The 20,421-nt window shown below is 60.2% G+C and overlaps 4 protein-coding genes across 6 annotated transcripts; 2 read left to right on the plus strand and 2 right to left on the minus strand.

Moving 5' to 3' along the window:
* Positions 1-115: 115 nt before the first annotated feature.
* Positions 116-7,103, minus strand: TUBG1 (tubulin gamma 1). 2 transcript variants are annotated; one of them, XM_051640121.1, is made up of 12 exons: positions 6,977-7,103; positions 6,660-6,772; positions 6,165-6,332; positions 5,853-5,921; positions 4,698-4,777; positions 4,054-4,180; positions 3,318-3,404; positions 2,945-3,094; positions 2,322-2,369; positions 1,617-1,769; positions 1,200-1,361; positions 116-820 (listed from the first exon to the last, which is right to left on the minus strand). In XM_051640121.1, exons 1-12 carry the CDS (start codon positions 7,023-7,025, stop codon positions 623-625), a joined length of 1,404 nt encoding a protein of 467 aa, XP_051496081.1. In that variant the 5' UTR covers positions 7,026-7,103; the 3' UTR covers positions 116-622. The 2 variants fall into 2 exon arrangements, with proteins under 2 accessions (XP_051496081.1, XP_051496082.1); XM_051640122.1 differs by lacking the exon at positions 2,322-2,369.
* A 157-nt stretch (positions 7,104-7,260) lies between these two features.
* RETREG3 (reticulophagy regulator family member 3) lies at positions 7,261-13,866 on the plus strand. Its single transcript, XM_051640124.1, has 9 exons — positions 7,261-7,482; positions 8,114-8,220; positions 9,390-9,420; positions 10,463-10,589; positions 11,222-11,306; positions 11,696-11,833; positions 12,244-12,323; positions 12,630-12,762; positions 13,239-13,866. Exons 1-9 carry the CDS (start codon positions 7,301-7,303, stop codon positions 13,664-13,666), a joined length of 1,311 nt encoding a protein of 436 aa, XP_051496084.1. The 5' UTR covers positions 7,261-7,300; the 3' UTR covers positions 13,667-13,866.
* Positions 13,867-14,703: 837 nt separating this feature from the next.
* On the plus strand, positions 14,704-16,841 carry PSMC3IP (PSMC3 interacting protein). Of its 2 annotated transcripts, XM_051640126.1 has the most exons (8): positions 14,704-14,869; positions 15,004-15,110; positions 15,176-15,265; positions 15,330-15,441; positions 15,545-15,690; positions 15,762-15,815; positions 15,918-15,977; positions 16,272-16,433. In XM_051640126.1, exons 1-8 carry the CDS (start codon positions 14,839-14,841, stop codon positions 16,329-16,331), a joined length of 660 nt encoding a protein of 219 aa, XP_051496086.1. In that variant the 5' UTR covers positions 14,704-14,838; the 3' UTR covers positions 16,332-16,433. The 2 variants fall into 2 exon arrangements, with proteins under 2 accessions (XP_051496086.1, XP_051496085.1); XM_051640125.1 differs by having other exon boundaries at positions 15,545-15,815; positions 16,272-16,841.
* On the minus strand, positions 16,836-20,313 carry MLX (MAX dimerization protein MLX). Its single transcript, XM_051640127.1, has 8 exons — positions 20,208-20,313; positions 20,008-20,044; positions 19,802-19,891; positions 19,385-19,491; positions 19,147-19,246; positions 18,796-18,895; positions 18,203-18,404; positions 16,836-17,348 (listed from the first exon to the last, which is right to left on the minus strand). The coding sequence occupies exons 1-8, from the start codon at positions 20,250-20,252 to the stop codon at positions 17,292-17,294; spliced, it is 738 nt and encodes a 245-aa protein (XP_051496087.1). The 5' UTR covers positions 20,253-20,313; the 3' UTR covers positions 16,836-17,291.
* Between the last annotated feature and the right edge of the window lie 108 nt (positions 20,314-20,421).

Here is a 20,421-nt window from a genome sequence, read left to right on the forward strand (position 1 = left end):
TCCCATACACCCCCCGGGATGTGTGGGTGAGCTGGGCAAGGTGAGTGCTGCCCCTGGCAGCCTCTGCAACCACTTCCCTGCTTGGCTGCGCACTCCAGGAGCTGTGCAGGCAGAGTCAGTGCAGGAACAGCCTTTATTAAAGCAAAATAACCTACAAAAATATAGATAGAACCTGTGCCCCAGGCCTGATCTGGTGGAGGTGGCACAAGGCTCCTGCCCAGGGCAAGGACTAGCTCAGCCACCCAGAGCCTTGGGCCACAGGGGTCGTGCACACCCAGCTCTTTGGGCCAGGCCCATTCCAAGCCCCTAGGTTCGTTCTCATCCTCCTCCGAGTCAGCCATGCTCCTGTGGGTGGAGGTTCCCACGGGCACAGCGCAGCTGTCCCAGTCCCAGCCTGGGCCAGGGCATGAGGTGGAGCAGGGGCTGTCCCTGCCAAGGGGCTTCAGGGCAGTGCTGCTCCCTGCGGAGCTGCTCCCGCCGCGGGGCGCAGTGTGGCCGGTGTGACGGCACCACCGCGGCCGGGCGGCGCTGAGAGGGGTGCGGAACGTGGGCACGGCAGAGATGAGCCCTGCCGGCGTGCGTGGAGGCGGCCATGGGACCCTCCCGTCCCCTGGCAGGGCACTCACTGCTCCTGTGTGCCCCAGGAGATGTAGTCGGGGCGTGTGGCTGCATGGTACTCATCGATCAGCTGCTGCACGATCTCCCGGGAGTTGTCCAGCTCATCGAAGTTGTCCTTGAAGATGTCCTCCTTGCGGAACTGCTCCAGGAAGGCCTCCCGCTTGCGCAGCTTGTCGTACTGCCGGCACGTCCGCTCAAACAGCTGGAGACAAGCACAGAGGTCAGTGGGGCCAGAGCTTCCCAGGGACCCTGCGGGGTAGGGATGGGAGCCTGAGCTCAGGCTGCTGCCTGGGAGGGGACCAGTGGGCGGGAAGGCAGGGGAGTATTTGCTACCCTGCACCCAGCCAGCACTCAGGGTCAGCTTGTGCTGTCGAGGCTGCTTTTGTCCAGGGCAAGGGAGTCCTGCTGCAGCCAGCACCAGGGAGAACAGGAGCTGAGCCTGGCTGTGCCCCAGCTGGGACCTCCCCACCCTCCCTTCATCCGCAGGCTCTGCCATAGCTGTGGGACACCCCTGGAGAAGACACGTTTGGGACTGACAGGATTTTGGCACAGTGGCTGCAGAACGGAGGACAAGTACTCACCGAGGAGATATTGGTGTGATTGGCCATCATGAGGCCACTGACACGGTGTGCAGAGGGCAGGTAAGGGGACTTGCGGGACAAAGCCACCTGGATGCTGGCAGGACCCCAGGGGATGAAGTTGGCCAACTTCCTTTCCCGGATCCGCTGAAGACTCTTGTGAACCTGGTAGGATGAGAGCAAGGGGCAGCAGCTGCTGCTCACATGGCTCTAGGAAGTGGGATTTCAGCCAACGTCAGGCTGGGAGGCTCCTCACTGCAAGGGACTAGTGGCCTTTCCATGAGGCCAGGGCCCATAAAAGCAACTTGGAGCCCGCTCTCAGGCACCACTCAGCCTCACCCCAGGGCTAGATGGTGACTTTGCCCTTCTCTGGCAGGCTATGCCATTGCTATGGGCAGCTGTAAGGGCGTGGGAGCTCACCTGCGTGGGATCAACCTCTCCCTGGATGATGTTGAGGATGGCAATGTAGCAGTGGTTGGTCTGCCTGTCTCGCCCTGTAGACACCATCACGTTTTTAGGCTGCAGCAATCTTCTCATCACATCCAGGACCGTGGTTTTCCGCACACTGGCCACCTACAAGCGCAGCTGAGGTGAGTGGGAGGAGGCGGCTGTGCCCATGCCCCCCACTGCCCTGCACATGCATGGGGATGGAGCCACATGCAAGGCCACATGCAGGACAGGGGGATCCCAAAGCCACACAACAGGCACAGCCATGCTGGGAGCTGGAGCGCTGGTGGGGGCTCCAACATGAGGGCACTGAGCTGCTCCCCGGCAGCGCAGCAGGGGGTGGGGTGAAGCCCAGCTGAGACCAGAGCCACAGGGACACGCTCCTGCTGTCAAACATTTATCCTGTTCCCCTGCCTGGGCAAGGAGACGGGCTGGGGGAGAAGAGAGGGGCTGCTCTCTGCTGCACCCCCTCCCCACCTGGCCCTGCACCAGCCACGGCAGTCCTCAAGGGCTGTCACAGGCTTTGCCTACTGCTGCCAGCCACGGAGCCACAGGCAGAGGTGGTCCTGCCTGTGGCAAGGACAGCTCAGCAGCGCGGCCATCAGCTCCTGGTGCCATCAGCTGCTGGCTGAACCCCCACACACTCCTCCCCAGGAGGACAGACCACACACTTGATACCCTTTTCAGAGCCAGCAGTTTTTCAGATTTGCGTCTCTGAGCAACATCCTGAGGAAATGCACACGAGAGGAGAACAGCAGCTGTTAGGTTCCTGCCGGGCAGGTGAGTGCCCCTCAACACAGAACAGCCCCAGTCCCATAAGGGGGGCTGAGGGGACACTGGCTGGGGACTAGCTAAATCAGGTGCTGGATGCAGTGGAGGATGACAGTGACAGTCCCTTCCCAAGACAGACTGAGCCCCAGGAAGGGGCTGATGCTTGAAGCCCATGGTCAGTCTTGGTGTGATAATGATAGACATTCTGACCAGAACAGCAGGGGCTGGTGGCCCATGGGACAACAGAACTGGCAGGGCTGCGTTGCTGGGCCCACTCTGGGTGTTTCCCAGGGTGATTTTGGTCAGATCAGGTGCTGCCAGCCCACCCACAGCTGTAGCAGCCATCCCAGTGGTGGCAGTGGGAGGTGCAGCACAAGCACGGCTCCCTCACACCTGATTCATGCCACACACAGTCACGTGCCAGGGATTTGGAACAGGCAGTGACAGCTCACAGGAGCTGGCGGGACAGGCGGACGTGACATGGTGAGCACAGCAGCTGGTGCAGGGAGGGGAGCCCTGGGCTGCCTTACCGACTGGTCGGTGGTGAGTGGCGTGTACCCTGTCATCAGGAAGTGGAGCCGGGGGGTGGGGATGAGCGAGGCTATCAGCCCAATGAGGTCGTTGTTCATGTACCCAGGGTACCTGAGCGTGGTGGTGCTGGCAGACATGATGGTGGAGACCTGGAGAAAGAGACAGGGTCAGTGGCCCTGGCACTGCAGGGCTTGGTCAGGCACTGCTGCAGGCAGCTGTGCTAGGGAGGCTGCAGCCCCAGGCAGGGCAGAGCACCTTTCTCCCAGCTCCAGGCTGCCCACCACCAACCCCACCCCATCGAGCAGGTGCAGACTGAATCAGACAGCAGGGAATCCCCGTGTTGGCTTCTCCAGAGAGAGGAACCCTTCTCACCAGCTGGTTGATCTGAGAGAACGATGGGTTCTGAATGTGCAGCCGGTCTGTTGCGATGCGATTCAAGGCCGTGTTGTCTAGAACCACCTGCAAGAGCAGACCAGCTCGGTGAAGAGCCTTGGAGGCAGCCAGATGGGCAGCTCCAGCCACGTGTCCATGAGCACCAGATCACGCAGCAGAGTCCCTGAGCACCACAGCCTGGCAGAGCCCTCCGCAGGTGGCAGACACTGGAAACCATCAGCTGAGTCATCCCTGGAGCATAACCGACACTGTCAATGGAAGCTCTTCCCACCCGTCCTGGCTGTACTTCCCAGTGCTCTCCAGGGAGCTGCTTCTGGGCCAGTGCCTTGAATCCCCCTCCAGCCCCAGCAGCTCGTGCCCTGCCACATGCAGGGACATGCTGGGAGAACAAGAAGTGTCCTGGCTGGGATCTGGTAAAGGCTGAGGATGCCACGTGGATGGGGGGTGTGGGTGCTGGGAGCAGTGCCTGAAAGGAGCAGAGGGCTGTGGGAAGCACAGCCCATCCCCATGGCCACAGGCAGGACCCGCTGCATCCTGAGTGAAGCCAGACAGCTCAGCAAGGCTTAGCACAGAGCCCTTGTCCCTAGTGCCACAGCTGCTTGGACAGGGGTGGACTCCTTGCTGCGGCTGGGGCTGCACAGGCAGATGGGACACTCTGTGGCACTCCCAACAAGGGCTGGGGACAGGGACAGGGCTGCCATGCAGGGACTCTTACCACGCAGTCAGCGTTTTGTGTCAGCCTCTTCAGCGTCAGCAGGGAGTTGTATGGCTGCACTACCACATCGCTCATCTCATCCTGGTTTGGGAACACCGAGTAGGTCTCCACCAGCTTCTTGGGATACCTGGTGAGAAAACCCAGCCAAGGGTTAACAGCACCAAGGCAGCACTCTCTCCTCCCACAGCTCCCTTTGCAGTCTCCAGGGCTCAGGACAGCAATGAGTCACCAGGGCTTTGTGCCAGAGTCAGCTTCCAGGGAGGGAGAGTTTGTCCCAGCAGAGCCTACCCCAGCAGCATAGGCTGCAGACAGACCTGCAGGCGAGGCTGAGCCATCCCCAGAGAGGCTGCAGGCTGAAACAGGCAGGGACAGCAGCTCAGAGCCCACAGCTAGAGCCCTCTTTGCACAGCCAGGTTGCCAGAAGGCAGCTGCCTGGTTAAGAGTGGCTGAGGGAAAGCAGCTTGGACAGCACAGTCCAGTTTTGGAGCCTCTGAAGTCCCCAGGGCATGAGGAGCCATCCCTCTCCCGGGCAGGGAGCCAGGATTGCACAAGAGTGTTTGGGTGGGGGCGGCGGCTCTGAGTCAGCGCTGGCAGGGTGCCGGGCCAGGCTCTGCCCAGGGAAGGGGACAGGGCTCAGTGCTCACCTGTCATTCAGTCTCTCCAGGAGGTACGAGCCCAGCCCGGAGCCAGTTCCACCGGCAATGGAGTGGCAAAGCACAAAGCCCTGGGAGGAAGCAGAACACCAGATGAAGGCCCAGCTCAGCCCCTGGTGCAGGCAGAGCTCTGACATGGCTACCAGCTTCTCAGGGACTTGCCAGTCAAGGTTAGAACTGCCCCCGGGACAAGTAAGAGCCTGGAGCCAACACTAATGGGACAGAGGTTAGCCCTGGCCCCTGCAGACCTGGTGACAGCCACATGCTCGTCAGGACATGTGTGAGAGGAATCTGCATCTCTGCACACACCACAGTGTGCAACTCAGGAGCCTCCTGGACTCCTCTCACCCCAGAACAGATGACAATAGCTCCAACGTCACCTCCAGGGCCCAGTCACACAAAATGGAGGCTCCTGTTCTCAGCCCTTTCTTCAGGTCCTCCATGTCCTTCCCCTTCTTCCAGAGTGCCCAGGCCCAAATTCCCCCTGCCTGACTTCAGGGCAGTTCCCACCTGCTGCAGGTCCCCCAATGGGCTCTTGGATCTGCTGCCAACTGATTTCATGATGACATTTTCCCTTCCCTGTTGCCACATGACAGCGTGACACAAACACCAGGGAGCGGGTGCTGAGGCTGCACCAGCAGTGGAGCAGCCGGAGCCCCCAGTACCCTTTGAGCAGGGAGAAAATGAAGCTGCAGCTGTCTGCACCCCCCCTGGACTGCAAACCACTCAGGAACTCTGGGTGCAAGAAGCCTCCTGCAGGCAGAGGGGCAGCAGAGACTTCCCAACCCACGGGGCCTTCCTGGGAGGACGAGTGGTGTGTGTCCTGCTCCAGCTGCTGGGAAAGAGCCACGGCAGGGAAAGGAAAAAACACCGTAACGCCTGGAACTCTTCCTGGCAACTGTATCCTGCAGCATTTGGGGCAGAAGACTCTCCCCTGAGCATACAGGAAGAAGATTTCTGGGGAAGCCTGGCAGATGCAGTAGTGATGGGAAAGACCTTTCCCTTGTTCACCTCTCTACATGTTCTCTGCTCAGCACCATGAAGTTGAGGAAGTCTGTGCACACCAGAGGGCTCAGTTCAACCTTGCAAAACAGAAGTCTGGCTCAAAAAACACCAAGCAGGATCCAAATCCCCTGGTTTACTTACTTCCAAACTGTCGCTCCCATCAGCTTCTCTGTCTATTATGTCAAAAATATCTTCATGGATTTTTTCGCCCTGCAAGAGAGACCAGACCAAGATTTGTTCCTTTCCCACAGAACATGGGGAAGAGCTGCTCAAGCCTGGTGAGAAGCTAAGTCAGACTGGCAATGTCACCCTGTGCCACAGGGCACCAGGCACAAGTCCCTGCTGAATGATGAGGTGTTCTTCAGAAACCACCTGTGGAGCCTGATGTGAAGCAGCCATGACAAAGCCCCACGGGCAGAGCTGTGTTGGCATCCAGAGCACTCGAGCTGTTACCTGGGAGAAGCCACTGGCCCAGTTGTTCCCAGCACCCCCTCCGTGCTCTGACAGGTAGATGTTTTCTGGGTTGTACAGGTTGGCATAAGGGGAGTTCAGGATGGAGTGGATAACTCGGGGCTCCAGGTCCAGCAGCACGGCCCGTGGGATGTAGTGCTCATCATCTGCCTGTAACAGGAGCAGTGAGATCATGCTGCAGTCGCAGCCCAGGGCCGCTGATCCCGGTGAGAAACTGGGTCTCCATGTGCCACCCCCTGGCCGAGCACGGCACAGGGGTGGGTAGGGCCGAAGGAGGGAAATGCCTCATGCAGGGCCTGTCTGTGCTGCAGCCTCTGCGTGCCCCAGAGCGTGTCCTGAGCAGGGGGCAGGCACGGGTGTGCAGCTGCCCCAGCACACGGGCCGGCGCTGGGGGGGTCTGGCAGGGGTGTCTGTGGCAGCTTCAGCCTCCACAACACCCCGCTTGCAGAAGCAGGAGCCGGGCCGGGCCGGCAGTACCTGGTAGAAAAAGACGTCCTTGCGGTCGGTGCCCTCGGTGGCGAACTCCTCCACGATGCCCTCGGGGCTGATGCCGTGCTCGGCGCAGAGCTGCTTCCAGAACTCGAACCCGACTGCGGGGGGAGCGGTCAGACGGGCCGGACCGGGGCCGGTCCCCGGAGCATCCCCGGTCCCCGGAGCATCCCCGGTCCCCGAGGCCCCGCCCCCGCATCAGGCCCCACCCCCGCCCGCCAGGCCCCGCCCCCGCCCCCTTAGCATCCCGGCCCCGCCGGGGCGCGCTCCCCCGGCCGCCGCCGCCCGCCCCCGGGCCCGCTCACTCTGGTTGCCGCACTGGCCCAGCTGCAGGGTGATGATCTCCCGCGGCATCGCGGCCCAGGCCCCGCTCCGCTCCGCGCCCGCCGCCTCCCGCGCGGCGCCAACGGTGCTGCGCGTGCGCACAGGGCACTTCCGGGAGCGCGAGGCTCAGCACCGCCCTCGCGGCGCCCCGGCAACGCGCGTGCGCGCTGGCAAACAGTGGCGGCTGCGCCTGCGCCAACATGGCGGCGCCCATAGCAGCGTCGCTCCAGCCACGGGGGCCGCCATGTCGGCGGCCGCGGCCGCGCGCGCGCGGGCCGGGCGGATGTTGATGCCGGGAGGGAGCGATGGCGGCGGCGCGGCCCGGCGGGGCCGGCGAGCGGCAGCGGCGGGTGCAGGCGCTGAGCGCGGCCCTGCGCGGCCGCCTGGGGCCCTACGAGCCGCTGCTGAGCGCCGTGCAGGCCGCGCTGGTCTGGGAGCGGCCGGGCCGCAGCGCGCTGTGCTGGGCGGCGGCGCACGGGCTGTTCTGGTGAGCGGCGGGGCCGGGCCGGGCCGGGCCGGGCCCTCTCCCGGGCGGGCCGGGTGGCGGTCCCCGTGTGACAGCGCGTCTCCCCAGGCCCCTCCGCGCGGCGGGGCCCGCAGCCCCGGGCCCTCTCCTGCCCCGGGCCGCGGGAGGTTTGTTTTCCCCCGCGGCGGCGAGTCTTGGGCGGGCGGTGCCGGCCCGGCCTGCCCGCCCGCTCGTCTCCCCCCGGGCCCCTTCTCCCCTGGGCCCGCCGCGCTGCCGGGGGACGGGTCGCGGTGGGAGCCGAGCCTGGAGCCCGAGGCCTGTTTGAGCTGGCGAGGGGACCTGGCAGTGCTGATGTTTGCCTCGGCCCCGTCCCCCTCAGCACTTTTTCCTCTTGCCTGAAACATAAAATTAATCAGTAACCCCCAAGCTGTCCTGCGCGCGGGAGGAGGGGCGGCGGGGGCCGTGCCGCGGGGCTGTGCCCGCAGATAAGGTCCCTCTCGCGGCCTGACGAGCTCCCGCTAGGCTGGCTGCTGACGATTAGCACTTGCTCCCTTTTCCCTGGCTCTAACAGTTTATGAGGTTTTGCATTAGTTTGTGTCACCCCTTTTCTTTGTCAGGTCTGGCCAGTACCCCTGTGTTTGTTTCTTTGTAGGTTTTTTGCTCTGACTTCTCTTCGCTTGCTGTTCCTGGTTGCATTTACCCTCATTGTAGTAGTTTGTCTAGATCAGTGGAAGCACAAAATCTGGCCTGAAATTGCAGGTAAGTTACAACGTTTGAGTCGATACCAGTGAATCAAGCGCTGTTTTCAGCCCTAGAGGTGCAGAGGCTCTGCACAGCCTGAGTTACAGAGGCAAAATTCCAGAGGTTTAGTTTTGTGAGTCTAGGAGCAAATGAGAATACTGTAGGCATGTTCTTCTGGAGCTGGAAAATCTGAACCCATAGAAAAGAGAAGCTTTCCATGCTTGTGACAGTGGTGTTTGTCTCATAATCTTGAAACATCTGGTGTACATGAACTGGTTCAGGTTTGGAAGCAGCGATTCACCTTCTGAGTGTTCAGCATCAGAGTGAGAAGTTGAAGCATACATGGAATATGTCTGGATTCTTCCTCAGAGTCTGTAATAAACCAGCTTCTCTTTTGGGGATGGAGATGAGTCCCAGCCTTGCTGCTGAGTGGAGGTGTCAGTGCAAGGATGTTGCTGTGGAGCTCAGAGCACAGGGAGCAGTTCTGTTATTTGACATGATGCACCCCTCAGTGCCGACACCCTCAGCAGCACAGGGGTCCCTGGCCTTGCAGGGACAGGCTGGGCTGAGCAGGGGGGTGGTCTGTGGGCTCAGGGGTGGTCTGTGGGCTCACTAACCAGGAAGGACAACTCCCTGCTTTCTGCTTCAGCTCCTGTGCTGTCTGGGAAGACACTGAAGTCTTCCTCAGGTTGTAGCAGCAGCCTGGCTCAGGCTCTGCAGCTGAGGTGATAGGAACTGTCTGCCCAGCTCCCTCCTGGCCTGGATTTTGATTTGTCAGGATAACTGGTACATCCCTGGGTCACTTTTCAAATTCCAGCCTGGGTGAGAAAATACCAAAGACTTAAATCTCTGGTGCCTCTCAGTAAGCAAGCTGTTCTTCCCCTACCATCTGGGAGGGTGCGGGGTGAGGGGAGACAGATGAGGTGGGTTTTGCTGATACCTGTCACTGTCCAGACAAGGTCCAGCCAGTACTGAGGAGCAGCAAAGACCCTCTCCTGAAGTCTTGTGCTCTTACACTTACACGTTCATAATGTGCTATGGAGTGATGCATCTTGGGTTCTTAATTACAGTTAATGTCTTTTCCAGCTATTCCCCAGCACCTTAAAGCTTTACTTAAATCCCAAGAACACAGCATTCTCATGGCACATTCCTTGCAGCTAATGTTGTGTCTGTTCTTAATATTTTAGTGTCAAGACCTGATGAATTAGACAATGAGAGGTAGGAAGCTGAATGAACCACCTGCTGCCTGGTACTGTGCTGTGATCCCCTGCACGTGCTTGGAATGTCGGCTCTGAGCGAGGAGTGGCCGGGGAGAAGGGAGCTGCTGAGGGAGGGGGATGGAGCCCTGGGCTCTGTCACGCCATTGTTACAAGTTTTTGACTTGCCCAGATCATTGTGTTACACTCAGTCTTTGCCTTTACTGACCTCTGGTAATGCTTGAGTGTTGTAAACCTTCCCCTGCCACTGGGTGGATTGGTTAAAAGCAATTCCTTTTGTACAGGCTTCCAGTAGCAGGAAAACAACATTTTTTTTGAAATTATGAAGTCTTCTGAAGCTCCATAGGGAATATTTAACAGGCTTGTCCCAGAGTTGTTACTGCATAGTTATGGTCTGACTGCAGCATTAATAGTGGGTTGGGAAACGCTGGGGTGTTGTCTCACTAATAACACCTTTCTGTCTGGGCACACCTTGCTGCTGAGCTGTGCTGGGTGCTCAGCCCCAGATTAAATCACTTGAGCTCTTGCCAAATGACTGGCTTTTTTTTTTTTTTTCCCTCTTTCAAGAAGCCCAGGTACAAAAGGAATTGCCGTCCCTAATGTCCCCATATGTGTGATAGACCTTGCCAAAGACAATGTCTCTGTAGTGCCTGAATATATTAAGTAAGGTACAAGGCTGCTTGTAAACCTTGTGCTGAATTCTTGGGGGTTGCAGTTGACCAGATAAATGCAGAGAAAGCAAACGCATTAGCTTGGTTTGCTTCTGCACTGCCCTTCCTGCCAGCAGCACAGAAACCAGCCTAAGTCAAGAGTGAGTGACTGGAACCCCTGCTTGGCTGCTCTGGGATAGCCAGGATATGGTAGGACAGTGCATAGAAATGCAGCTTTTAGCAAGGTGGTGGTTTGGAAGGCTGATCCTCATCTGTAGAGCCCAGCAGCTGGGGGGAAGGAAGGTAGAATGGAGACAAGTGCTTGTCACTAGTGACTTCTGCACTGTCATTGAGGCAGTAGTATCTGATCCCAAATTCTTCCCCTCGGTGCAGCTGGGGATACGTTCACCCTCGACTGCTTGGAGTGCCAGAGCTCTGTCACCATCTGGCTGAAGGATGGGTGGCTGGGACCAGCTTCTTGAGTAACCTCTTCATTTTCAAGAGGCAGAACCCTGGGAAGGTGAGAATGTGCAGAGCTCAGCAAACACAGTATTTGGTGTGAGCCTCTGCTGACTGCTTGTGTCCCTTTGTGGTGGCATCGGCGGAGTGCGCTGGGACATGGGAGGGGACCACAGCAGCAGGGCTGGGAGGTGCTGGAGAGGAGGAGGAAGCACAGCAGAATAATCGGGTTGTGGTGGAGGCGGGAGAGAGTGAGTGTTGGCACGTTATGCACCAGTGAAGGGAAAATGCAGCTGCTCCTTCTGGAGCTTTCCAGCTTTTTACAGTATTTGGTTTGTCTCCCCCATTGGATTTGAACAGTTTGAGAAAGTGTGTCAAGATTTTTGTATTTATTTTGAGACTTATGCAAACAGGAGCCTGTGAGACAGTGATACTGTCCTTGTCCTTTTCACCTGGGAGAGTTCTGTCTCCTTTAGCCTCTTCCTTCTAGCATGCCAGCCTCAGGGAGCTCCTCACTGAGGAGCCCTGCCCTGCTGCCCAGCCTATGGCTGCGCTGCCCCTCGGGCAGGTCCCTGAGCCCTGGGGAGGCTTCACTGTCCTTGGAGTGAAGACTCGACCTAGAGCCTGCACAGAGCAAGAACTGGGTGAATCCACCACTTAATCCTGGAAACTCACTGCCTCCCTTGTCTGCAGTTTTGCCTTCTAGTGTGTGGAGTCTTCACGTTCCTGGCTGTCCTGGGCCGGTACATCCCCGGGCTCCTGCTCTCTTACTTGCTGTGTAAGTAGATCTCTGTGCCAATACAGGCTTAAGTGAAAGGGGTAGAGATGAGTGGGATCTGAATGTCTGAGGGATGGGCCTCTTCTGCTCAAAAGGAAAGCTTGTGTGAATTGCTTTAAAATAACACATTCTGCCTGGAATGTGGTGGTTCTCGACCAAGACTCTAAGGTCTCTGGTCCAGAGAGAACATGTCTGAGTGCTCAGTGACCGTAGGTCTGAGCACTAATAGGTTGGCCTCTCAGTTCTGTTAAATTGGCAGAGGGGATTGCCCCAGTCCCACCTGCCTCCCTGCCTTCAGTGCTCAGCTCTCACCCTGTGTGTTACACCGCGTCTCTAAGCGGGTTTGCCATCCTGAACAAACCTCTAACCAGCATTCCCACTTACCTCAGTGCTGTTCATCCTGCTGTGGCCCCTGGCTGTGTACCACAGGCTGGGGCAGCGCATGTACATGAAGCTGGAGCCAGCTCTGCAGCGGCTGGATTTCAGCGTTCGAGGCTACATGATATCAAAGCAGCGGGAGAAACAACGTAAGTGTGGGAAGGGTGCTTGTGCCCCGCCCTCGGAGGGAGCAGGGCTGCACGCGGGCACGGCCGTGGCTCTGGCACCCTGGCAAATGCTCACAACTGCTGTGGGAGGCAGAGAGGCAGCTCGGCCTCCACAGGCATCTCCCCGTGAGCAGTTGGTGTCAGCCACTCCTTTCTCAGCTGCCAGAACCGTGTGTCCCATGTTGCACTGCACTGGAGGGAGGGGAGGAGGAAGGCTCAGGTTGCTGCTGTCAGTGTGTTCATCTCAGCTAAAGCTCTGCTGCTGCCCCAGTCAGAAATGATCACGTTGCTGTGCTGCGGGACAAAGCCTGCTGTGTGGGGTTCTGTCCAAGCTTGCCAGCTCAGGGCTGATTCTGGCAGCAGCAATAAGGTTTGTTCCTGGTTTCTGGCAGCGCGTCGCAGATCCCTGAACCAGGAGGCGGCGGATGATGGGAGTGACAGTGAGGAGGAGCTTGCTGCCTTCTGTCCCAAGGTAATGAAACAGAAGAGCTGAGGTGAACAGGGCCCCTGCTGTAGCTGAGTTGGGATGGAAAATCAGATGAGGATTCTCTCCTGTTATAGGGGTCTTTCCCGTTCTGTCTCACTCAAATATGTCCAGTGCTGCCTGTACCAGCTGCTGTCTCCACAGCTGGGCAGTGAAGTATGAAATGATCCTGAGGCAGCAGCCTCCCCTGAGGACTGGGTTTAACTGGTGGCCACTGGATTACAGGTTTTGAACAGTGGCACAGGAATAAGCTTTCCAGTATTGATTTTTTCAATTTTATCTCCTATTTCAAAGCTGGATGACTCCATGGTCGCCAAGGAACTCACCATTTCTGACTCAGAGCATTCAGATGCTGAGGTTTCCTACACTGAAAATGGGATTTTTAACCTTTCACGGGGCCAGACCCCCCTGACAGAGGGGTCAGAAGGTGAGAGGAGGGGCAGGTTTTGGGAGGTGTGGGAGGGAAGGTGCATTCATGGCCTTCTGTCTTTGCGGTCTGGCTGGTGGATGTTTGTCTTACTGGCTGGGATAAGAGGCAACTGCCTGTTTTTTCAGGGCTGAACTTCCTAGTTAGTTCCTTTGGTGCTTTAGCAGAGCAGTGACAGCTGCTCCTCAGACGTGGATCCTGCTCTGCTCTTCTCTGCCTGTGGGGATGTAGGCTTGGGGGGGATGCAAGCTGAGGGGGGCATGCAGGCTGGAGCAGTATACCTTCCTGTGGGCTGAGCTGAACAGCCAGTGACATCCCAGTAGCTGAGTGTGGGGAGATGAAAGAGCCTCTGGTCTGTGATGACAAGAGACGGTCTGTCTGGGGCTGTAATGGCCCAGCCTGAATGTGCTGTGCTGCCCTTCCCTGAGGGGTGCTTGGCATCTGCTGTTTATTTAAAGCACTTTGTCCTCTTCTAGACCTGGACGGTCACAGTGACCCAGAAGAGTCTTTTGCCAGAGATCTCCCAGACTTCCCTTCCATAAACCCGGAAGCAACGGGCATGGATGACGAAGATGACACCAGCATTGGGATCCCGAGTCTGGCTTACCGCCCTCCAGGGATGGAGGATCTGCATCTCCCCTACGACCAGGAGGGGCCCGTCACGCTGCCCTCCGTGCAGAACCTCACTGACAACATCGCAGGGTTTGTCACCAGGGGGATGATCCAGCTGGCACTGTCTGGGGCCCCTCAGCCAGGCCCCTCCGACCGCCCCCAGAGAGCTGCAAAGACTTATCTCAGAGCAGCCAGCTCGGACTTGGACACGGATGCAGAAGGGGATGACTTTGAACTGCTGGATCAGTCCGAGCTGAACCAGCTGGATCCCACGGGCTCACGGGGCCAATAAGCAGCCCCACCACCTCCCTCTGGTTTTCTGTGGCACGTTGTGGAGGGGAATCCTGGAAGGAAAAGCACAGGTACCTAGTTCGTCTCCTGTGTGGGTGTGAGTGACGTGACAGCCGGTCCTGGCTGGGAACACCACTGTGACCTGTGACTCTGTAGCCTCGCTTGGATTTTAAAATAAACTACACTGTAATTCATAGGGAAGAGACGTTGCTGTGATAGCTCCACACTCACCCTGCGCTGCCCTGCACTGCCTGCCAGGACGCTGCTTGTTCCAAACTTCACCTCAGACAATAACCCTGGTGGCTGCAGCTCCAGTGACCATCGCTCAGACCAACCAAGGACAATCTTGGAGCCAACCCAGGGTGCATGACCAGGGGAAGGGGTTGGTTCCCCCAGACTTTGTGTCTGGAACTCAATGCTGTTCTGTCTCTAAGACAACCATTCCCCACTCCTAAAATGTGCCCAGAATCCAAGTCTTCTCTCCCAGCACTATCCAGCTCTGGGTAAAAACAAACTCCCGTTGTGGACATGATGGTGTCTGGCCCCTGCCATGACCCCCCCCCTCAGCTCCAGCTCTGGTGATGCTGTTTTGTACAAGACACCACGGCAATAAGACTGGGAGGGCGGCAGCCCCACGATGGCAGCTGCTCTTGTGTCACTCTCATCGAGGACAATGTGCTGGAGTCCCCGAGCTCCCTTCTCTGCAGGGGGCTGCTCTGTGCTGGCCCCGGGAACAGCCCCCCTGCTTCCCAGCCCTGTGCCGGTAGGAACCGAGCAGGGGACTCTCCCGAGCCACCAGCGACCAACGAGCCCGTGCCCGTTGTGGTCACGTGAACAAACCAGCAGCGTCGGGACGGCGCGAGCCCCGGCCCCGCCTCCCCCCGCGCCCCGTCGCTCTTTCTAAGCCATAGACCCCGGTTCCGTCACGTTGTGCAGCAAAGATCGTCCCGTGGGACCCGGAGCGGCCGCTGTGTCTGAATCCGCGGGGGGGGAGGGGGGCGGGGGCGTGGTTGGGGGGGGAGGGCGTGGTCTGCGGAGGGGGCGGGGTTTCTGCAGGGCAGGCCCCGCCCGCGGGCGTGGCTCCGCCCCCCTCCTCGGGACGGGGTTTTTCGGCCCGTCGCGCCGGAAGTGCGTCAGCGCCCGCGGCGGGAGCGGGACGAGCGGAGCCGCAGGATGAGCAAAGGCCGCGACGGCGCCGGGGGCGGTGAGTGGGACCGGGCGCCGTGAGTGGGACCGGGGCGGTGAGTGGGACCGGGGCGGTGAGTGGGACCGGGCGCCGTGAGTGGGACCGGGCGCGGCGGGCGGCCCCGCGGCCGCGCTGATCGGGGCTGCCCCCAGGAGGCGCCGCCGCCGTCCTGCTGCGGTACCTGCGGGAGCAGAACCGGCCGTACAGCGCCCAGGACGCCTTCGGGAACCTGCAGCGGGAGCACGGGCTGGGCAAGGCGGTGAGCGGGGCCGGGGCGGGGCGCGGGCGGGGGCGCGGGGCTCGGCTGACGGCGCCCGCCCCCAGGCCGTGGTGAAGGCGCTGGAGCAGCTGGCGCAGCAGGGCCGCGTCCGCGAGAAGACCTACGGGAAGCAGAAGATTTACTTCGCCGACCAGGTGAGCCCCGGCCCCGGGGGCTGTCCCGCCGGTCCCCGCCCCCCTGACGCCCGCCTCGCCGCAGGAGCAGCTCCCGGCCGCCAGCGACGCGGAGCTCCGCTCCCTGGATGGGCAGATCAGCGCTCTCTCCAGCAAAGTGCAGGAGCTGCAGCAGAGCTGCCGGCAGTTGGAGGCGCGTGAGTGAGCCCAGCCTTGCCAGCCCCCGCAGCACCGGGAGCTGCTGGGGCCGAGGGGCACGGGCAGCTTCGGCCCTGCGGGTCACGGGTGCCTCCCTTCCAGAGCTGAAGGAGCTGAACAGCTCCATGACAAGCCCTGAGATGGCCAAAGAGGTCGAGGCATTGAGGAAGGACTGTGCAAGTTACACGGAGAAGCTGGAGAAGATCAAGTGTGCCACCAACCACGTCACACCGGAAGAAAAAGAGCAGGTAGAGCTGCTGGGGCTGGGCCCGGGGCACCGGCCGCTCCCGGGGGGTTCTCAGTGCTGTGTCTGGGGCAGGTCTGCAGGGAGCAGCAGCTGTACCGCAGGGAGTGGCGGAGGAGGAAGCGAATGGTAACAGCCAAAACCAGCCAAAAACAGCCCTGCTGTGCAGTGGGGCTGGGGGAGGGGGCAGTGACAGCCCTGCTGTGACACGGGGGGACATTGACTCACCAGGCAACCGAGCTGCTGGATGCCATCCTGGAGGGGTACCCCAAGAGCAAGAAGCAGTTCTTTGTGAGTACCAAGACTGGGCGCTGTGGGGCTGGTGCCACCCCCAGCTGAGCTCCCAGCTGATCCCCCCAGCTCAGCCCCCCAGCTCAGCCCCCCCAGCTGATCCCCCCAGCTCAGCCCCCCAGCTCAGCCCCCCCCAGCTCAGCCCCCCGGCTCAGCCCCCCGGCTCAGCCCCCCCAGCTGATCCCCCCAGCTCAGCCCCCCAGCTCAGCCCCCCCAGCTGATTCCCCCAGCTCAGCCCCCCCAGCTCAGCCCCCCCCAGCTGATCCCCCCAGCTCAGCCCCCCTGCTCCCTCAGGACGAGGTCGGGATCGAGACTGACGAGGACCAGGGCGTCGCGCTGCCGCCGGCCGTGTGAGGGGGAGGGCAGAGGAGCTGATGCTGGAGTTCTGCTTTTGGGCTGGTTGTTCTGGGTTTTTTTTTGGCCTCTTTTCGCAGGGCTTGGGCTGGTCCTGCACATTTATACACTTGTTTTAATGTGCTTTGGGGAGGGTGGGTGAGGGAGTCACTCAGCACCAGCCCCTCACGGCCCTGCCTGTAGAGGGAATGGTCCTTGTCCCGGCTCCTCACTGGGGGCAGGGGAGGTGTTGGTGTGTGGCTGGAGTGTCCTCAGGGTCCCAGGGACAAAAGGCAGCCAGTGCCTCAGCAGTGGATGAACTGGGGCTCTTTCCTGTGTTCCAGGCATGGTCAGGAGGCCCCAGCCCCTCACACACCCACATTGGGCCCAGGTGGGCTCTGCCCCAGCTGGTTCCTCTGTTCAGGGTGTTGGGGTCGGGGTGGGTGGGGGGTGCAGCAGCCCTGGAAAGCCCCAAGGGGCTGGAGCCAGGCTCCAGGGACACCACAACAGAAATAAACACAGGAAAATGATCAAAACACTCAGTGAAATTTATTTAGTTGTTTTTTTCACAATAGAAAAATATGTTACTTCTGCATGAGAGTCTGTAAAGTTCCACCTCCTCCTGGGACAGGTGCAGCCACAGGGGTTTGCTCTCTGCCCCCTGCCCAGCTGCAAGGCCCTTGGCCCACCCCCCCCCCCCCAAGCAGAGGGGTCTCCTCAGCACACAGCAACAGCCTCCAGCTGCACCAGGGAGCAGCAGCCCCAGCAAGCCCCAGTGCCAGAGGCCCCCTGGCCCCTGAGCAGCCCCCTCCTCAGCACTCGTGCCCCCCCGTGCCAAGGCCCTACAGATATTTGGTAGCAGGGACGGTGGCAGCACCTGCAGGCAGAGGTGGCTGCGCAGCCGCCGTTTGGTTTCGTGGTTCATACAATAAATAACAGAAGCTCCAGCCCTGCCCTGCCTGTCCCCAGCGCCGGGCAGGGTCAGTAGAGCTGGCTCTTCAGCTGGTGCAGGACCCCCACCACGATGTCCCGCAGCGTCTGGTCAGAGGAGAGACCATAAGAGATCACCAAGTCCAAACATGACCCAACTCCGCCACTTCCAGTGCCTCAACCCTGCTCCTCAGCACCCCAGAATCACAGAACCATTCAGGTTGGAAAAGCCCCTTGGAATCACTGAGTCCAACCATCATCCCTGCTCTACAAAGTTCTCCCCTCACCCCTCTCCACCGACACCACATCCAAACGACCCTTAAACTCATCCAGGGATGGTGACTCCACCACCTCCCTGGGCAGCCTGTTCCAGTGTCTGAACACTCCTCCTGTGAAAAAATTGTTCCTAATATCCAGTCTGACCCTGCCCTGGTGCAGCTTGAAGCCATTTCCTCTTGTTCTGTCACTGATTGCCTGTGAAAAGAGACCAGCACCACCCTCTCTACAATAACCTTTCAGGTAGTGTTAGAGACTGATGAGGTCTCCCCTCAGCCTCCTCTTCCTCAGACTAAACATTCCCAGCTCCTTCAAGCGTTCTTCGTCAGATTTATTCTCCAGGCCCTTCACCAGCTTCATTGCCCTCCTCTGTCCTTGCTCCAGCACCTTGAGATTTCTCTCAAATTGAGGTGCCCAAAACTGGACACAACACTCCAGGTGTGGCCTCACCAGTGCTGAGGACAGGGGGACAATCACCTCTACTTCTGCTGGTCACACTATTTCTAAGACAAGCCAGGATGCCACTGGCCTTCTTGGCCACCTGGACACACTGCTGGCTCTTATTCAACCACTTGTCAATTAGGTCCCCCAGGTCCTTTCCTGCCACCTTCCAGCCACACCTCCCCATGTCTCTTCAGCATATGCACTGTGGTCCCTGCCCGTTCCCTCCCATGGCTCCTGCTCACCTGGGGCTTGCAGTGCTCCTCAATCCAGCTGAAGACACAAGCCGAGAGCTCCTGAAAACTCGTTACTGAGATGGAGGCGTTGAAGGACTGGAACAGGGAATCCATGATGCCTTGGAAAACATTGAACTTAACCTCGTCAGAGACCTGGTCCTTCCCCTCATTCGGGTTGTCCTGATGAGCTTTCACAATCTGCTCGTAGTTCCTGAAACCAACCATGTACCCACACTCAGCAAGGCCCCTGGCAGCCCCAGCCCCTCTGTGGGGCAGAGCTCCCTGGAGCCTCTGCTGGGACAGGGCGTTTGTGGAAGATCCAAGTTCATGAACACGGAGAAGCTGCAGCCTCTCCCAGCACTGGGAGCAGATACATGTTCTGGCTTAAACCCACCTTCACACTGATTTCCAACTGACCCCATACAGACCTACACTAACAAGCCACAAGAGGACAAATGGTAGCAGCAGGCAGGGAAGGGCAGGCAGGGGGGCAGGCAGGAGGCTCTGAGGCCTGCAGAGCACTGCAGGTACTCACAGAGCCCTGAAAGGAGGGAGTGGAACAGCAGGAAGAAGAAGGCAGCAACCAACAGCTCCTCCCTTACACTTTCATGATCTTCAAGGCCATCACGTCTTTCCTGAGGGTAGAAACTTCCTCCTCTTGCTTCTTCTTTTCCTTATGCAGGAACTGGATGTAGTCGATGGCTGAGCATGACCAGAGCGGTTTCAGAAATAAAGGGAATCTGAGCACACACTTGGAGCCCCCAAGATCCCCACAGGAGGTGCCTGAGCCTGGGCAGCCCCAGCTGCCCTGAAGCTCCTTGGGGCAGTAGGTGGGTGGAGGGACCAGCACTGGGCTCCCCTCGAGCACCATCCCACCAGAAGGTCTGGGCTCTAGGGAGGCATTGGGGGGGGGGTAACAGGACACTTCCCCTCTCCCCATCCTGAAGACTCACTTTTCTGGAGGACGATGGCCTTGCTCAGCTTCTGGGAGCCTATGGAGAAGTCCTGCTGCTCACAGGTGGGCACGATGGCCTGCAGGTCATCATAGCCTTTCTGTGGGGAAGCAGAGATGGCACGTGTGTGTGTGTGTGGCTCAGCTGGGGGATCCTGCTGCTCCCAGAGGGATCAACCCCTGCCATGCTGCAGCCAAGGCCGCTCCCAGCAGCAGGGGGGAGGCGCGGGCCCCGGTACCTTGATGGCGTCGCGGCGCTTCTGCTCCGCCTGCGTGTGCGCCCGGCGGCGCCGGTCCTTGTAGGACTCCTCGTAGGGCTCCTGGTGGTAGTCACTGTCCTCGTCATCTGCAGGAGAGAACTGGCTTGGGAAGGGGGACAGAGGCCCGCGGAGGGGGTGGCACGTCGGGCCAAGGGTCCCTGCAGACCTTTCCCCTCTCCTGGCAGAGCTGGGCAGGGAAGATGCCTGCAGATCCCCTGGGAAGGCATCAGAGCCCGGTCAGTTCCCAGCTCCTGCTGCGCTGGACACCCAGAGACTCCAGCGCTGCTCCCACTGTCCACCCAGGGCTGGGAATCCCGCCCCGCTGAGCTCACAGCCCCGGAACCGGGGCAGGAGCTGGAGCCCCCGACGCGCAGGGACCACCTGCCGCCCGCCCACCTGTGTTGGGGACAGACGAGGCGCTGGTGGAGCCGATGCTGTTGGCCCGGGACACGATGCTTCCTTTCCTGGCGTTCTCCATGAAGAGCGCTGGAAGAGGTGACAGAGTCAGCGACAAACCGGGCGGAACGGGGCGGGCGGTCACGGGGCAGCCGCCGTGCCCGTGGTGCTCGGGACACGCAGCCGCGGGGCGGCCGGGCACGTACCCGAATCCAGGCCATTGTCGCCGTACGCTGCGTCCACCTTGTGCGGGGCCGAGGCGGGCGGGAGGAGAAACATCAGCGCGGCTGGGGCGGCGAACGGGACCCCGCGCCCGGCCCGCCCCGGGGCTGCCCCCGCAGCACCCCCGGCCCTCCCGCCCCACCCGGCGCTCCCCCCACCCGCCCGCCCCGGAGAACGGACCCACCTTCCCCCACGAGTCCTCGGCTGCGGCGCCCGGCGGCTCCGCCATCTTCCGCCCGCCCCGGTCATGTGACCGCCGCAGGGGCCGATGGGAAACGCAGTCCGCCCCGCCCCCCGTGGGTACTGACACTTCCGTCACCGCCGTGACGTCACGACGACGCCGCGCCCCCGAGCCGCGGGGGGCGGAGTCAGCGCCGCGGGGGGCGGGGCAGGACACG

The sequence above is a fragment of the Apus apus genome, chromosome 25 (genome assembly GCF_020740795.1).
Source record: "Apus apus isolate bApuApu2 chromosome 25, bApuApu2.pri.cur, whole genome shotgun sequence".
Taxonomy (NCBI): domain Eukaryota; kingdom Metazoa; phylum Chordata; class Aves; order Apodiformes; family Apodidae; genus Apus; species Apus apus.

What these genes read in the sequence shown, in the direction of transcription:
- TUBG1 (XM_051640121.1), bottom strand. Translation starts at nt 7,025, where the DNA reads ATGCCGCGGGAGATCATCACCCTGCAGCTGGGCCAGTGCGGCAACCAG. An exon ending in CACAAAACGCTGACTGCGTG is followed by an intron (nt 3,405 to 4,053) that starts GTAAGAGTCCCT and finishes CTGCTCTTGCAG; the next exon opens with GTGGTTCTAGACAACACGGC. An exon ending in AACTGCTGGCTCTGAAAAGG is followed by an intron (nt 1,770 to 2,321) that starts GTATCAAGTGTG and finishes CTGCGCTTGTAG; the next exon opens with GTGGCCAGTGTGCGGAAAAC.
- RETREG3 (XM_051640124.1), top strand. Translation starts at nt 7,301, where the DNA reads ATGGCGGCGGCGCGGCCCGGCGGGGCCGGCGAGCGGCAGCGGCGGGTG. An exon ending in GCGGCGCACGGGCTGTTCTG is followed by an intron (nt 7,483 to 8,113) that starts GTGAGCGGCGGG and finishes GTTTCTTTGTAG; the next exon opens with GTTTTTTGCTCTGACTTCTC. An exon ending in AATCTGGCCTGAAATTGCAG is followed by an intron (nt 8,221 to 9,389) that starts GTAAGTTACAAC and finishes TTAATATTTTAG; the next exon opens with TGTCAAGACCTGATGAATTA.
- PSMC3IP (XM_051640125.1), top strand. Translation starts at nt 14,839, where the DNA reads ATGAGCAAAGGCCGCGACGGCGCCGGGGGCG. An exon ending in GGCGGAGGAGGAAGCGAATG is followed by an intron (nt 15,816 to 15,917) that starts GTAACAGCCAAA and finishes TTGACTCACCAG; the next exon opens with GCAACCGAGCTGCTGGATGC. An exon ending in AGAGCAAGAAGCAGTTCTTT is followed by an intron (nt 15,978 to 16,271) that starts GTGAGTACCAAG and finishes CTGCTCCCTCAG; the next exon opens with GACGAGGTCGGGATCGAGAC.
- MLX (XM_051640127.1), bottom strand. Translation starts at nt 20,252, where the DNA reads ATGGCGGAGCCGCCGGGCGCCGCAGCCGAGGACTCGTGGGGGAAG. An exon ending in AGCGCCGCGACGCCATCAAG is followed by an intron (nt 19,247 to 19,384) that starts GTACCGGGGCCC and finishes GCTTCCCCACAG; the next exon opens with AAAGGCTATGATGACCTGCA. An exon ending in GGCCATCGTCCTCCAGAAAA is followed by an intron (nt 18,896 to 19,146) that starts GTGAGTCTTCAG and finishes GGTCATGCTCAG; the next exon opens with CCATCGACTACATCCAGTTC.